The sequence below is a fragment of the Prionailurus bengalensis genome, chromosome B1, assembly GCF_016509475.1.
Source record: "Prionailurus bengalensis isolate Pbe53 chromosome B1, Fcat_Pben_1.1_paternal_pri, whole genome shotgun sequence".
Classification (NCBI taxonomy): Eukaryota; Metazoa; Chordata; class Mammalia; order Carnivora; family Felidae; genus Prionailurus; species Prionailurus bengalensis.
In genome coordinates, this window is record NC_057344.1 from 34,960,902 (window position 1) to 34,976,994 (window position 16,093).

The 16,093-nt window shown below is 53.2% G+C and overlaps 1 protein-coding gene across 1 annotated transcript in view; it reads left to right on the forward strand.

Annotated features, from left to right (window-relative positions):
* Positions 1–15,702, forward strand: part of LOXL2 (lysyl oxidase like 2) — a 94,013-nt gene extending 78,311 nt beyond the window's left edge. The window contains exons 10-14 of the mRNA XM_043561575.1: positions 4,590–4,833; positions 10,664–10,779; positions 11,918–12,054; positions 13,902–14,013; positions 14,766–15,702. Coding sequence (XP_043417510.1) covers positions 4,590–4,833; positions 10,664–10,779; positions 11,918–12,054; positions 13,902–14,013; positions 14,766–14,845 — 689 coding nt within the window. The 3' untranslated portion in view covers positions 14,846–15,702. The remainder of the gene's footprint in view (positions 1–4,589; positions 4,834–10,663; positions 10,780–11,917; positions 12,055–13,901; positions 14,014–14,765) is intronic.
* Positions 15,703–16,093: the final 391 nt, after the last annotated feature.

Here is a 16,093-nt window from a genome sequence, read left to right on the forward strand (position 1 = left end):
CAGTTGATGAGGAAGAGCGCACCTTCCTTGGAGGATGTCTCTGAGGGCAGTAAAGCAGACGAAGCATATAAGAGGTGCTCTGTGCCTGTTGGCTTCCTTCCTTTCACCTTGCTCCAAAGGGCATCTCCTGTTTCACACTGTGGAGGCAACTTCCAGGTGACTCCCTGGGAATCCCAGAGAGCCTAAATACACAGAAGGAGAAACCCCGCCCACACTCAGAATGGCCCAGCTCATGAAGGCTCCCTTCTGTGCTGAGAGAGAGAGGCCTAGCCGTGCAGCTTTGCGGGCACACTGCCGTCCTGATGCCCAGACTCTGCCCTCCCCACCCTGGCCTTATAAAACCACACTTAGCCTTCTCCCTCGAGAACCTGGCAGGTGGCAGAGGCCCAGGATCTGGCCAGAGAACTTGAGATCAGACCCCACCCACCATTTATTAGGTGACTTTGGCAAAGTTAGTTAACCACTATGATTTACAGTTGTTTTTTTCTGAGACACTGGAAATAAAATGTGACAATGAATACATACACGTGCACAATAAACAATGATGCACGTCTTTTACCATCATGGAGAACCTGGGGAAGAGTAAACCTGAATTCAGTGAGCTTCGTCCGCCCATCGACCCCATTAGACTCACTGACCCAAGCCTTGTAAGGTGGGACTGTCCACCCGGCATGAGCTTCTCTGGGCAGATAGCACAAGTTATCACATCCTGTCTGAGGAGATCATCACCCTTGCCAGCCGCCCCCACCCCCGCCCCAGGAAGAACATCCTAGCAGAGAGAAAGCAGTCAGGGGCCTTTCCTTTGCTTCTTAATTTATTTTATGTTGTAATATACCATTATTGCCAAAAGGAAATTAAGACAATATGAACCTCAGTAAAAGGTAGCATGAGATAAAAGCAGATACAAAAGGAGTGCCTCGGGTGGCTCAGTTGGTTAAGCGTCCGACTCTTGATTTCATGATCTCAGGGTCATGAGATCGAGCCTCATGTCAGGCTCCATGCTGACAGCACGGAGCCTGCTTGTGATTCTCTCTCTCCCTCTCTCTCTGCTCTTCCCACCATCTGCTTCTCTCTAAAAATAAATACAAACAAACATTTTAAAAAACAGCAAGAAAGTAGGGGTTGGCAAAAAGGTAGTGGCTCAAAATGGAACCAAGAGAGAGGTTAATAAAAAATTGTAGTGTGGAGTCCTATACATTTACTCTTGGGAGGTCATAAAATTCACCATGAGCTTCCTAACAGCCAAAAAAGGAAGGAAACCTGGTCATTAATACCAGTATCCATGAAATAGAAACAAACCCATGAGATAGGAGCAACTCACTGTTCTAGTTTCCAAGATGGAAGGGAATTTCTCATGAAAATGGACAGTTATGAGATCAACGGTACTCTTGACATCCTCATGGCAGATGAGAAGTTTCGTGGGGTCCTGAGAACCCCTCAAATTAGGTTAAAGGCATCACTCAGAGTGACTACAGGGAGGCAGTGCCATTTGGGCCAGGAACACAGCTCTTGGCTGATCTGGCTTAATGAATGTTATTCAGAGAGAGAAAGTATATTCTCCAGGCAACCCTTTGTAATTACTTTTTCCCATCCAACCTGTTACACCTGTATCTGCAAGACTTCTCCTCCTCACCCACCCCCCACATACAGTCCATTTCATTTTTACCTCTCCATGTTTTCTCGACTCCCTCTACCTCCTTCCACCCGACTGTCTCAGCCTGTGTCCAGATGACATTCTTCCATACTGCAGAGCCCCCTCAGCGGGATCCCCACAGCGACATGTGCCCCTCCGACCGCTCCCCCTCCCAGAAGCCGGAATCAATATTGGCCTCCCACTCATGCCTCTGTCCTGTCCAGACCCATCCAAGCTTTCCCACAGCACTTAGGTGAGTGCAGGGACTTGCACAAGGCAGGTGTTGGCCCGGCTTCGTTGTGGGCCACCCTCCATTCCCCCACCCCTCCTCAGTGTCCCAACCGCCCAGGCTTTGGTCCTCCTTCATGCCCCAGGGGCCTGGCACATGCAACTTGACATTGTAGAGATACTTCCTATAGTCCCCACTCATCCTCCAGGGAGCAACGAAAACATAACTGCCTCCGAGGAAATTCTTCCTGACCTCCTCCCCCAGACTGGGTCCCCCTGTCATAATTCCCAACACACCCATGTTTCTCCTTCTATCTCTGGACACAACTGTAATTAAGTAATTAGTATGTGCTTCTGTCTTTCCTGCCACAGTGTAAGGTCTGCCCTGTTCAGCACTGTCCAGAGACAGTGCAGTGTTCGCTATAGTACTTGGTGGATGGGCAGATGAATTCATGCTTCAGATGAGTTTCCGGTGGACATTTCGGATGTTAGGGAGGTGAAGGCCCCCTTCTATGGCAGGTGCTAAAAGCGCGGTTCCCAGGCTGCCAGCAAACTGCAGATCATGTTAAGACATCTGAGCTGGGGTTAGGGCTGGCCTCCTCCCAGAAAGAGGAGAGAGCAATGGAGACCCATTTGCTCAGCTCAGAGGTAAGCAAAGGAAGGGGCCGTGGGTTGAGTACCGAGTAGGGTGCAGACAGTGAATAAGAGACTCATAACACCCTCTAATAAAAGCATGCCCAGAACACCTGGTACCGGGCATCCTGGTGTGTGCCCTCCAAGAGGAACTATTTCTCAGCGAATGAGGGCCTCCCGATGTATGTCTTCCACTCCCCAAATCACATCCCATCGGTGCTCCCCCTTCATACCCTTCAGTTCCACATCCAAGCCCTCAGATGGATTTGTTCTCAAGGGGGTGCGGCCCCGTGCCGGAAATTGTGTCCTGAGAAGCTGCCGTGTTCCACGTGCAGCCGGGAGGCCGTGGGGAATGCTCCAGACTCTGGCAGACTTGAGGGAAGCAAAGCTCACAGGTGTACACCCACTTTAGACATTTACAAGCAACTTGATGGAAAACATAGGATGGGTCTGGTTGTACATCAGATACAATAATTTTGTGACTTGAAATGTACTAGAAATAGTCAATGGAATCCGACTTTTAAAGGGAAACTTACAGTTAACCCTTTTGTAAAGAAGCTAAACTTTCTAATAGAATTGCTTAGTGAGCAAACATGGACTGTAGCCATTGGTAATTTTTTTTTTAACACCTGCTGTGTGCTGTGTGCTGAGTAAATCGAGCTTTGTTTTACAAGAAATACCTGGGGGCACCTGGGTGACTCAGTCAGTTAAGCTTCCAACTTAGGCTCAGGTCATGATCTTGCAGTTCGTGTATTCAATTCCTGCATCGGGCTCTGTGCTGACAGCTCAGAGCCTAGAGCCTGCTTCAGATTTTGTGTCTCCCTCTCTCTCTGCCCTTCCCCTGCTTGCACTTGCTTGCTCGCTTGCTCTCTCAAAAATAAACATTAAAGGGGCGCCTGGGTGGCGCAGTCGGTTAAGCGTCCGACTTCAGCCAGGTCACGATCTCGCGGTCCGTGAGTTCGAGCCCCGCGTCAGGCTCTGGGCTGATGGCTCAGAGCCTGGAGCCTGTTTCCAATTCTGTGTCTCCCTCTCTCTCTGCCCCTCCCCCGTTCATGCTCTGTCTCTCTCTGTCCCAAAAATAAATAAACATTGAAAAAAAAATTTTTTTTAATAAAAAAAAAATAAATAAACATTAAAAAAAATTTTTTATAGGAATTTAAAAAAAATAAAAGAAGTACCTGGGGAAACCCTCATGTAGAGCAACAGTGTGAGTGGAAATTGAAAGAAGCCATTAAGAAGGTGATTTGGCAGGGGCACCTAGGTGGCTTGGTCAGTTAAGCATCTGACTTTGGCTTAGGTCATGATCTTGCAATTCGTGGGTTCAAGCCCCATGTCGGGCTCTGTGCTGACAGCTCAGAATGTAGAGCCTGCCTCAGATTCTCCCTGGATTGTGCTCTTTCTAAAAAGTAAGTAAACATTTTTTTTAAAAAAAAAAGATAATTTGGCAATATGCATCAGAGCCTTGAAAACATATAGCCCTTCCTCCCAGCAGTTTCAATTATAGAAATATATTCTAAAGAAAAAACTGAAGTTAAATACAGATTTACTACAGGATGTTTAACTGTGCAAAAATGTCAAGGAACCAATGCATCTAAAAATATGAATTAAGTATTATATAGCCATGAAATGCATGTTGTAATGGATATTTATTAACAAGGAAATACCTCAAGATACATTTTAAGGGAAACAGTATGAGCAGACTGTAAGTCTACATACAATGTCACACATGTTGTAGACTGTATTTATCGATCCCAGAAGAATCAGACCAAGGTATGGATGGTGCTCTCCCTCAGGGAGGCACACGATCATTGCTGTTGTTTATTATGGAAAATCTCCGGCCACCCAAAAGTAAAGAGAACAATATAATGAACCCTCATGTACCATCACCCAGACTGAACAGTTGCCAGCATTTTGCCCACCATTTTGCACCAATAACCAGAGGCGTCCAAGAGGACTCTCAGAGAAGGGGAAGAGGAATTGGGGGTGGCGTTCCTCAAGGAAAGTGACCTTGAGAGGCCATGAGCCAGTCCCAGATGGTGCTGGGGGCGGGGAGGGGTGTCTTGTCTTGTTTGAACATCGTGTCTGCCCTCCCTAGCTGCCCCTGACCTGGTCCTGAATGCGGAGATTGTCCAGCAGAGCACCTACCTGGAGGACCGTCCCATGTTCATGCTCCAATGCGCCATGGAGGAGAACTGCCTGTCAGCCTCGGCTGCCCAGACCGACCCCACCACAGGCTACCGCCGGCTTCTGCGCTTCTCCTCCCAGATCCACAACAATGGGCAGTCTGACTTCCGACCCAAGAATGGCCGCCATGCGTGGATCTGGCATGACTGCCACAGGTGAGCCCTCCTTGTTCATCGTTAGCATGTTACCCTGGCCCCCCACGCTGCACTGGATGGGATTCAGAGTCACAGGGAGCCCTGGAGAGAGCTGACAGGCCACACATCCAGGAGGCAGAGTCTTCCTACACTGGAGGGGTCATTACAATGGCCTTCTACATTTATTCAGCCATTCTCCACTCTCAGCTGCCCCGGCCCACCTCCCCTTCCCTAAGCCCAGTCTCTTTCTTGCCTCCAATGCCTCTACTGTTAGGAAACAAACTTTTTTGAGGACCCGATGCCTCTCCATTGACCCTTTGGTCAATGGTTTTCAAATGCATCTATGGCGAGTTCACGATCTGTGGGGTGCTTGGGGGCTCTGCAGTTTTTAGACTGAATTCATTCACCAATGTATTTTAAACATCTCAAGAAAGACGGTGGGTGTGGAGACAAGAGTTCTAGGCCCAGTAGTCGTGAGACCTGGTCTCTCAACCCAGCTGTGTCTGTAACCAGCTGCACGATGTCAGGCCATCTGGGCTACATCACCGGGGGCCTCCAGTGTCCCTGCCAGCCCTCAGTCTGTGGACTTGGTCCCAGTGCTGTAAGTCCTGCACAAGAACAGAGTGAAATCCTAGAGCCAGCCCTAGCTGGAGCCAACAGAAGCCACCCCATTCATCTCCTTGCCTTTTCTCTTTTTTTTTTTCACTTTGCCTTGATTCTTACTCCAATCCAGGACCCACTGCCCCAGCTTGTTTGCATTTTCCTGCTGAGGCCTGAGTTGGGCAGGTAGAGGGAACAGAAGTGGGCACACTTTTGAAAATGAAGGGGCGGAGGCCCCTGCTGTGCACAGGGCAGCAGTGCCCCTCAGGGGTCCACGGCGAGCGCCCTCCTGTGCATCAGTGCTCTCTCGGCAGCACAGCTCTCGTCCTTGGTCCCTGCGTCTCACGGTGAGGCCCGTGGGCTTGGGCAGAGCCTGACCACCGCAGACCTTCCCATCAGAATCTGCATTTTGTCAGCGTCACCCGCTGATGTGCGCGTCTCACATCAGAGCCTGAGAAGCCCCAGCCCAGCTGATCAATCGCTAGGCGTCCTTCCAGCTCGAAAAGGAAGCAGGCACTGTGAGGGGCACAAGAACTGACGTTTATTGACCCCCTTCTAACTGCCAGGCACATGGAACCCTCATTTTCAAGGGTAAGGAGACAGAGGCTCAGTGTCTACATGACTTGCCCAGGGTAACACAAGAAGTCACCCTGCAGGGACCCTCCACTCCTGGCTGTCTGACCCCAGGGCGTGGGCAAATCTTTCCGTTACCTCTGCTGAATCTTCATCAGAAAGCTATCCTTTTCCTGCTTTTTCCTGTCACAACTGATGGTCCGGTCACATTCCAATAAGTCTTGGGATAGAGCTGTTCCATCTGTTTCAAAAGAAAAGACTATGATAGAACTTAGGGTGTTGATTTTCCTTTATAATTATTATAAATTGTGTTTTGAATGTCCCGACTAGCCAAAGAATTTTTGGTCTTTATATAGAAACATGCCAGCCTTCTGCAGGGTGGAAGTCAAAGAGTAAAATTAAAGTCATGACCATATTGGTGCCTGATTTCCTTTGGAGACCACGTGGTGGGAGCCCTGGGTCTGCGGGGGCTGATGTTGCTTATTATAAGTGGAACATAATTGCATCTCTGTCCCACACATGGCGGTCCACCCAGACATTACATGGCAGAAGTCTCCGTGGGACATATGCTTGCTCTCCGAGCAATGGTCTGTCCTCTAAGAATACACATGGCGACACCATGGAAGTGTTTCTTCTGATCTGGAGCCCCAGGCATTCCGATCTCTATGCCACCCCACCTCCTGATTTCCCTGTAGTCTATTTCATTTCTTTGCTTACAGATGTTCCCATCAACGATTTGGGAGGGATGGGTAGAAAAAACATGCTGGCCAAGCATATGTCCCTCCAAGCCACCCCTTCCTGGTCCGTAACTGAGAGCCTATGACCATAAGATCTCAGGGAACATAAGAGGACACCCCTGCATCCTGGCCTCCAGAGCTCCAGGGGGCTTCTCCAGTCTCTGTAGGAGGACCTGTCAATAGGACTCCTGGCCCCATACCTCTGTTGGGTCCCTTTGAGAGTCTGATAACAGCAGGCCCTCCCTCCACTCAAAACAAATTATTTCTGGAAGACTTAATACCCTATCTCAGCAGATTTACAGACCTCGGAGCCAAAGTTGAGAACCCTGGCTCAAATTAGTATGAATGGGGAAAACTATCACTCCCAATTTAATTGATAGTACAATGAGGAACAGAACTGTGTTCCTTGAAAGCCTTAAAATGAAACGTGAAGACTGACCCCCTTAGCACTTGCCTTGCCGATCAGACTTAGGAAAAAATGCCCTGAGTTGTTCTCTCTCCTATGCATCATGCCCTTGGTTGATGATCCTGCCCTCCTGCCACTTGCGCCCCAGGGGGTGGAGCCACACCTCTTTAACTGACACATCACATCGCAGGTTCCACGGGGTCCGGACGAAGGTGAGCACAGAGCAGCTCTCCTCTGAGGCCTTCACAGCTCAGGAAGCCCCTGGAGAGGCGCCAGGAGCTGGCCGGTGGGGAGGTGGATGTCCAGCATGGGTGCCAGCCCAGCGAGTCAGGGACAGCCCGGCTACAAGGAGAGACTTTCATTCGCTCTGCCCCTGCTTCTGCCGCATGCAGAGCAGACCCCCATGTTGGATCAAAGCCCCACAGGTGCGATGTGGCCCCTGTGAGCCCATGTTAGGCTCTCGTCGCATCCGTAGGGCTTTGGCCTGGCCAGAGGGCTCCTCCTCACACATGGGGAAGCAGGATGGAAGGGTGGAAGGCCCCCGCCCTTCATGATAGCACCTCCTGAGACTGGAGCACACCCCCAGTTTTCTCTGCAGTGGGGACAGAGCATTGTCCCAGCCACAGCTGAGCACCAGCCAGGACTGTCCATTCTATGACATGTGGCTAGTATGGGACAGGATGAAGAGTGACAGCATCTCCTCTACAGTGCGCATGGACTCTCTGATGCAGAGTTTTATTTGGGCCCCCAACAACCTAGGATGACAAGGGATATACCCAAACCCGCCATCTTCCTCTGGACCAGCCTTGTGGGTCGTCCACATACTCATCAGCTCCTTCTTCCCCTGGTACCATGTCTTAGGATACCGAGCTCTGGAGTCTTGTGCTAGAAGGCCATCCTTCCTTTTATCCAGATTACAATGACTTCCACCAAGTGTCAGGTTATGCTCTCTCTTCTTAGGTTCTGGAATTTCTTTCCACGTTAGAGTTTCCCTAGGTCTACCCCATGGATCAGGCGTCCTCTTAAGGCTTGCAAAAGTCAGGACACCTCAGCCTGGAAAGAGGAAGTATACCCTCATCACTAGGACATGTCCGTCCGTCTTCCTGGTAGCCCCATCTAGATCTCCTGGGGTGCGTAGTTGGGGGGTACCCCTGGCCTCCACAGCCAGCCGGCGGGGAGGAGGACATGGCCCCGGGGTCATGTCCACACCTGTCCCAGAGATAAAGCACAGGGGCTCCAGGACTGCAGCTAGCTGGGATCAAGAGGCTCCGAACCAGCTGTTCCCTCCTAGTGTTCGCAGGGGAAAAACTGAAGAGCTAGGGAAGACTTAAATCAAGCGTGCAGGAAGCAGGGGGAGCGGGAGAAGGTCAGCCTTACAACAGTCCATCTGTGGCCTCCGTCTGAATTTTGTTTAGACAACGGAACATAAACCTATTTCTCTTCAGTCTTTCCAGCCGGTAAACATGGCAACATAAACCCCTCTCTGAAAGATGCAGACATGTTTTAGGCAATGAGTCAGACCTCATGTCTCATCCTGCTCCTGCAAGCAGCCAAAATAGACTCGTTCAAAGTCATCACTTCCACTTGCCACAAAATGCGTCCTTGTGAATGTTCTCGGGGGCCCCTGGCCCAGCATCGCTTTACCCAGAAACAGCGACCTGGGAAAAGCCCAGCTTAGGAACTCCTGACATTTTTAGCACAAGCAAACACAGGAGGAAGGAGGAAAGAGCCTTTAATTTCCTCTCAGAAAACCGATCCTTTTCATTCCTCTCTTGCCTCTGTCCTGACTGCAGTACTCCGGCGGAGGGAGCCTGAGCCCGGCCCCATGAGACCTGGGGGGTGAGGAAGCCTGGGAATGGTAGTGGGAATAGTGGTGGTGGTGACGAAACTACTACTCCCGGCACTACTGCGGGCCGGAGTAACAAGAGAGAGCCGACAGGTGCTGAGTGCCGCTCTGTTACAAGCCCCGCGTGAGGTTTTTCTGCAGTTTCTCAGATTCAGTCCTTCCAGGAGCCCTGAGAGTGGGTCCTGTTATCATTCCCACTTTCCTGAGGAAGAGGCTCAGGTCGTGCCTAAACACAACCAGGCATTCTGCTCCCCGTGCCTTGGGTGCCTTGAACTTCTGTCTCCCCGTTTGCCCCGTGTCCCTGCAATGGCAGCGACGAGTGTGTTCAAGTAGTTGCAGACGCCTGTGATGCTCGCATGGCAGCTTAGGATGGGCCTGGCCAGCAGAGCGTCTCAGGGAGGCCCCCGCCCGCAAGGGGCAGCCATGTTCCCCTTGTTTGGTCTGACCCAAATGCACCACCTTCCAAAAATCTGCATCTGTTCTCAATCCCTCCCAGGCCAAGAGATGGGACGCTGTTATGTAAACGGTGCGCGGGGCTAGAGCAGCTGGGTCACACAAGCTCTCCGGCCTCTCTTCCGGGGCCCACGAGGACGCGGCTGCCATGCTCTGCTCCTTCCCAAGGGCCTGAGAAGCCCTCTCTCCCCCTTTTTGTGCCAGGAGCACAGAGTCCTGTCGCTCACTCCCTAGCTGGTGTCAGGGAGGCTGAGGCCTTGCTGCGTCCTAGTCCCACTTCCTGCCTGACACTGGGCTGTGTGAGGGGCTGGTCCAGATACCCCACTGCTCTTCCTGCCTCTCCCCCTTCCTCCACGTGCCCTCCCCTTTCTGTTCTTTCCCTCCCCACCGAATTCCCACTTAAAAAAGTTTTCAGGGGCACCTGGGTGGCTCAGTCAGTTAAGCATCCGACTTTGGTTCAGGTCATGATCCCGCGGTTCGTGGGTTCGAGCCCTGCGTCAGGCTCTGTGCTGACAGCTCAGAGCCTGGAGCCTGCTTTGGGTTCTGTGTCTCCCTCTCTCTGCTCCTCCCATGCTCACGCTCTCAAATAAATAAATGTAAAAAAACAAAACAAAACAAAAAACATTAAAAAAAAGTTTTCAAAAGACATCAGTCACTTTCATCAGTCTGCGGTAAGCATACCCAATAGGAATGGGCTGGGAGAGCCACGTTCATGCCCCGGAAGATTATGAAAAACACCTATTAAAGATATCTTAATTAATTTTTAAAGTTTGTTTATTTTGAGGGAGAGAGAGTGTGCGTGCACAAGCAGGGGAGGGGCAGAGAGGAGAGAGAGAGAGAGAGAGAGAATCCCAAGCAGGGTCCGCTGTCGGCGCAGAGCCCAATGTGGGGCTCAAACTCAGAACCGTGAGATCACGACCTGAGCCGAAATCAAGAGTCGGACGCTTAACCCACTGAGCCCCCCAGGAGCCTCTAGATAGCTTAGTTTATTGAGCGTATGGTATCCCAGGCGCGGTGCTCACCCCTTCACCTCACTAACCCCCACAGTACCTCCTGCATGACAGCCGGGGCCGGGCCGGAGCGTGGCCGCTGGAGCTCCATGGTTAGCGGTTAGCGGCCTCTGCTTCTTCCCTCCCCACCCTCAGGCCCTGTCCCTGCTCAGACCACGCTGCTGGCTCCAGCTGCAGGCGGCAGCTCCTCCAGACACTGACCCGTGGGCCCTCTCTCTCGCTTCAGGCACTACCACAGCATGGAAGTGTTCACCCACTATGACCTCTTGAACCTCAATGGTACCAAGGTGGCAGAGGGCCACAAAGCCAGCTTCTGCCTGGAGGACACAGAATGCGAAGGAGGTATCTTTGTGTGTGGGGGGGCGGGTGGGGGGGGCTTCAGAGGGGCTCAGATGCCCCCCACCTGTCCTGAATCCCAGGCCTGATGCTGGACTCTGTCCCGCTGGCCACTGCTGACTCTCCCCGTGACCCTTCTCTAGCCAGGGCCTTCCATGGCCCCAGCTCTGTGGGCAAGGCCTGGCTACGAAGGAGCCCCCAAAGTTATGCTTATGGGCACGGGTGGGTCCACACGGTCCCCTGGGTAAGGCCCAAACCTGGCACGTGGTCCCCTCTCCCTCTGGCTGCCGCAGCCTTTCTCCCTGTGTCCCAGCACCGGTTACCCCTGCCCCACAGGCTCATGCTCTCCAAGTCCAAGCCCAAAAGACCCACTCTGAGGTTCCTGGACTCTCTCGACTCCCCCAGACAGAGGCAGCTCTCTGCCCACACCCCTAGCAGGCCATTACGGTTGCACTGTGATCACCTGTGGGCATGCCTGCCGTCCGGACCTGACTGGGCCTCAAGGGAGACACAGTGATTCCTCTCCATATACCCAGTGCTCAGAGTAGTGCCCAGACATGGTAGCCTCTCAATAAATGTGTCAGAGACATGCCATGCCAGGAAATCACACACACAGATGGGTTTTTGAGCACCTACTACGTGCCCGGCAACCGGCAACCCACTAAGGGTCGGATTCACAAACCAGACCTGGGCCCACATCCAAGTGCTGATTGTCCAGAGGGTGGCAAGATGACCGCCACATTAAGCTAAATTATCAGCACCAGAACGATCCCAGATAAGCATTCACTCCATTCCCAGGCTAGTGGAAATGCCAGAGTGGCCAGGGGAGGCTTCGTGGAACAGGAGGCGCCAGGCTGGGCCTAAAGGGGTGGGTGGGATGTGGGAATCAAGGCAAGGATTCCAATGAAATGAGAACGGATGAGAAGCCCGCACAGTGGGGAGATGGGATGCCAAGCCCAGAAGCAGCAGAGTTCTGAGGACTTGGGGGACGGAAGAGATTTGCTGAGTGTGGGCTCTGGGAACGTCACCCACCCAGCAGGCCTTCTTGGGGCTCTTTGGGGGAAGGGCAGCTGGGAGGGCAAGTAGTTCAGGCAGTGGGGCCAGGGTGCATGGTGACCGGGCTTCCCTCTGCCCCCGCCTGCAGACATCCAGAAGAATTATGAGTGTGCCAACTTCGGCGAGCAGGGCATCACCATGGGCTGCTGGGACATGTATCGCCATGACATCGACTGCCAGTGGGTTGACATCACTGACGTACCCCCTGGGGACTACCTGTTCCAGGTGAGGGGCACAGGAGGGGGTTTCAGCCCCTGCTGAGGGGAGGAGCGGCCTTCTCCCCGGTGATGGGGGAGGCAGCCCCCTTGGTGGCGGTGTCCAAACACAGAACACGTGCAGGGAGGCACACAAAGCCCTTGGGGAGCTGCCAGGCCCCTGAGACATCGCGTTAACACTTGCGAATCAAAGCGCGTGCACGTAGCCAGGTTTGGTCTTCAGGCTGAGAATTTGTTCCACAGACCCTAAGGCAACCCTCATTCGTGGTGTCCTCTGACACAGACTGTCACCTCCCCCCCACCCCTCCCGTGCCCTCACCCTCCCCTGTCTGTGCTATCGAGGCTGGAAGTAAGCTCAGGAGGAGCCATTCACCCGCAAGCGTCTGTGACTTGCCTCTCCCAGAAAAGGTGACCTCCCGAAAGGGTCTGCAGAGGGAACAATGCTGCTGCCTTCCTGCAGACACAGCGGCATGCTCCAGCCGTGCCCCTGGCATGGGAGCAGGGGCACCACATTCCCGGCATCGCCCTCTCTGGAGCACAGGTGCGCTCCAGCCCGCAGAACTCCCTGGCGCTCTGGCACGTTCCTACACCGCCACCCGTCTAGGTCTCGAGCTCACCCTGCTGGGTGGCAAAGTGGGTGACCAGAAATGTGTCATTCTGCCTTGAAAACTTTCCCAAGGGGCATTCAGCCAGCCCAGAGCCCGGCCCGTGGTCCCCACCCTGGAGACAGCCCTGGGAAGAACCAACACCTGCACAGAAGTGACCACAGAGGGGCTTTGAAAGTTTTCCTGTGCAATTTCAGAGGCTGGAAATCAGACAGCCAAGCACTTTTCCACCCCCAAACCCAAAACCGCAGACTTGGAGAGGCCCAGCCAAAGAGCAGAGTGCTCTTTATTTTAAAAAATGAATATCCATGTCTCTGTGCACGTACACTGTGCCCAGGGTTTTGTGTTTGAGGTTTGCTACCACTTTGCTGGGTGAACGTGTATTCTCGTGTGTCCTGACAAATGCCACCTATTTAATAACTAGGGCTCGTTGAAGATTGATGCCAGGCCTGGCCGTGCCTAAACCCTGTGAATGAATGTAATTCCCCCAATGAAGGCCTTTACTACTACCCTCATTTTACAGCCAGGCAAACCCAGGTCACATCAACTCGGCATCCGTGTTCCTGACCCCTGACGACACAATTAGCAAGTTAACTTACTGGGAGCGTTTGTGCCTCTGATTAATGGAAAAGAGTATTTCCCTTGGGACAGACAGGGAACTTTAGATGTGTGATAGCCCTGGCCTGGGATTTCACTGGCCCTCTCCATTCCCACATGGACCTAAGAGCAGACCTCAGTAATGCTGCCAAAGGCGGGAGAGAGCCAGGGAAGGAGGACGTGCCTTCCAGGCAGAAGGGCCTGCAGGAAAGGCTCAGAGGCAGGGACGTGTGTGAAGTCACACCTCCAGGAGCACACGGCCTGGTCCTTGTCCCATCCCATCTCAGCACATCCTGCTCCCCAGCTCCCTTCTAGTTCCTATCAACAGCCCGTTCTGTGGCCTCCCTGGGCCCCCATCCCTGCCTCTACTAATCTCAAACCTCCCAGGGCACCCAGGAGAGGGTAACCCCTTTTTGAAGGCCGACTTATGGGAGGGTATATGTGTGTGAATCACAGAGAGGCAGACAGAGGTGCACATTCTCACTCCTCCCAGCCTTGACCCCTCATCTCTGGCTAGTCCTGCCCCGGGGCTGCTCTTGGAGCAGGAGGTCGCCCCGACTCTGGAGGCAGGGCTGGTCTCAGTAGAGCCTGGGCCCGGGGTGAAGGGTGACCAGGGCAGGACTCACCAGCGCCCTCTGACCTGACTCGCCCCCAGGTTGTCATTAACCCCAACTATGAGGTTGCGGAGTCTGACTACACCAACAACATCATGAAGTGCAGGACCCGCTACGACGGCCACCGCATCTGGATGTACAACTGCCACATAGGTAAGGTCCCTGGGCACTGGTGGGGGAGCACGGCACACCCAGAGCTGCCCCCAGGCCCGCCAGCCCCCCGAAGCGCCCCCCCCCCCCAGGAGACAGGCGAGAGCTGCCCTTTGTCGAGGAATCAGAGCAGCTTCCTTATTCGGGTAATGAGCATGGGGAATGGAGCCAGCCTCCCATTTCCACGCACAGGAAGGAAGCTGTAGACACATAAGGCCTGGACAGAGGCTGGGTTTTTGCAGCCAGCTCTGGCCGGGGAAAGAGGGAGGCACGGCACCGGGCTTGGAGCTGAGGCCATCTCATTACACATGTGACCTCAAACATGTGGGCGTCAGCAATTTGCGGGTTCTGTGTATCATTTTCCTCTGTTGAGAACCAGAGGCTAGTCAAGCACTGTGGCGTCTGGTGGCCAACGAAGAAACTTATCCTCGCACTACACACACTGGGGAACAAGACAGGGAGCAGAGCTTCCTCTTCGGCAGGAAGAGAGACGCCCCCCACTCTCGGGATGGCAAAAACTAAACTCGCTATGTCTAGTTGCTCCTTCTCTCGTGTTGCCTGAACACCTGATGTGGGCCTGGCCCTGGGGATGACCAGCACCTAGTTGCTGCCCTGGTGGCGTCGCAGAGGTGGCCCCAGCAGGCCATTTGGTGGAGGGCGGTGGCTCCAGGGCCCCTGAGGCCGGCAGTTCCAATGGGGGAGAAGGCTGAGCATGCGGTTTGCCAAACTCTGTCTCCCCGATGCCTACCCCTCAGGTGGCTCCTTCAGTGAAGAGACAGAAAAAAAGTTTGAACACTTCAGTGGACTCATAAATAACCAGCTCTCCACACGGTAAAGCACCAGGTCACCTCCTGTCTTGAGGTCACAGCGCATCGTCCCCAACAACTACAGTCTGACTGATGGCCACACTCCCTCCTCGCCAGCCCCGCCCCTGCCCCATCTCGACCCCCTGCAGCCATGCCCAAGGCCCAGGAGAAAGGGGTGTGCCTGTCATTTGCTGGGGGCTGCTGCCTGACCTTTGGAGCCTGGGGACGACCTCCAGGGTGGGGCTTGGCCACAGGGCCGTGGGTGCCAAGAGCCATCTTGTCTGGGACCCCAGGAGCACGGTTAGCAGCAGAGCATCCCACCCAAAGCACGGTCCACCTCAAGTAGGAGAGCACCCCCCTCAACTCACGACAGATACTACGGGGCCATGTTGGTGGTATGAACTATCAACCCAAGGCGGTCAGGTCGGGCTGAATTCCATTTGTCCTTCTCTTAGCTCATGTCCAGCCAACTTGAATATCTAGACCTCTCTTCCAATTAAACAGACTGCCTCTATCATATTCACATACACAGATAATGCTGCCATGTGTTTTTCTAATTAGGTGAGCTCAGAGTTGGTGCTTCCCCCGGTCCCCCTCCCAAATCCTCTTATTTTTCAAGATACCATTATTATATTTTCACAGACTTTCAAATACAAAGCAACTTAGTGGCATTTAATGGGCATCTGGGCCTTGGAAAGTATAGGTCAAAAGAAAAACCCAACCCACCTGTGTAAGTGGCTCATCCTTCTGTTGTTCCAATTCTGTGGGTTAACTGATTCAACGGTGCTATAGCCAGGGTCCTGGGTGATGAGGACACCCACCGAGCGCCATGTGTCATCACAGACACTTACACATACTTGAAACTTTGAATAAAAAGTTTATGGTACGCATCTGTGTTTCATTTGGGCCTCTGTACCTGGCCCTGAGCCGCAGAGCTGCTTCGTACAGTAGGCGGGAGGGAGCCCGGCATGCACTTACAGGTTCACGGCTGCAGAGACCTTCCAGAGAGGCTGCAGGGGGTCTCCCCCAGTTCCCACCACAAAAGACCAACTCCTGCCTTCTGGATCACAAAAACACAAGTCATGACCTTTCTTGAACTTGTTCTGTAGTGTCTTTCAGGGGGCACGGCGGCTGTGTTAGGACCGGATGGGATGTTTAGATTTAAACCATCTCGTGGGACTGGGGGGCGGAGGGGGGAGTTTCTTCCCGCAAGGGCAGCGCCTCGGCCAGGCTCCAAGGGAGGGGCGGTGATGCAGAGCATGTGCGCCCACAGAGCA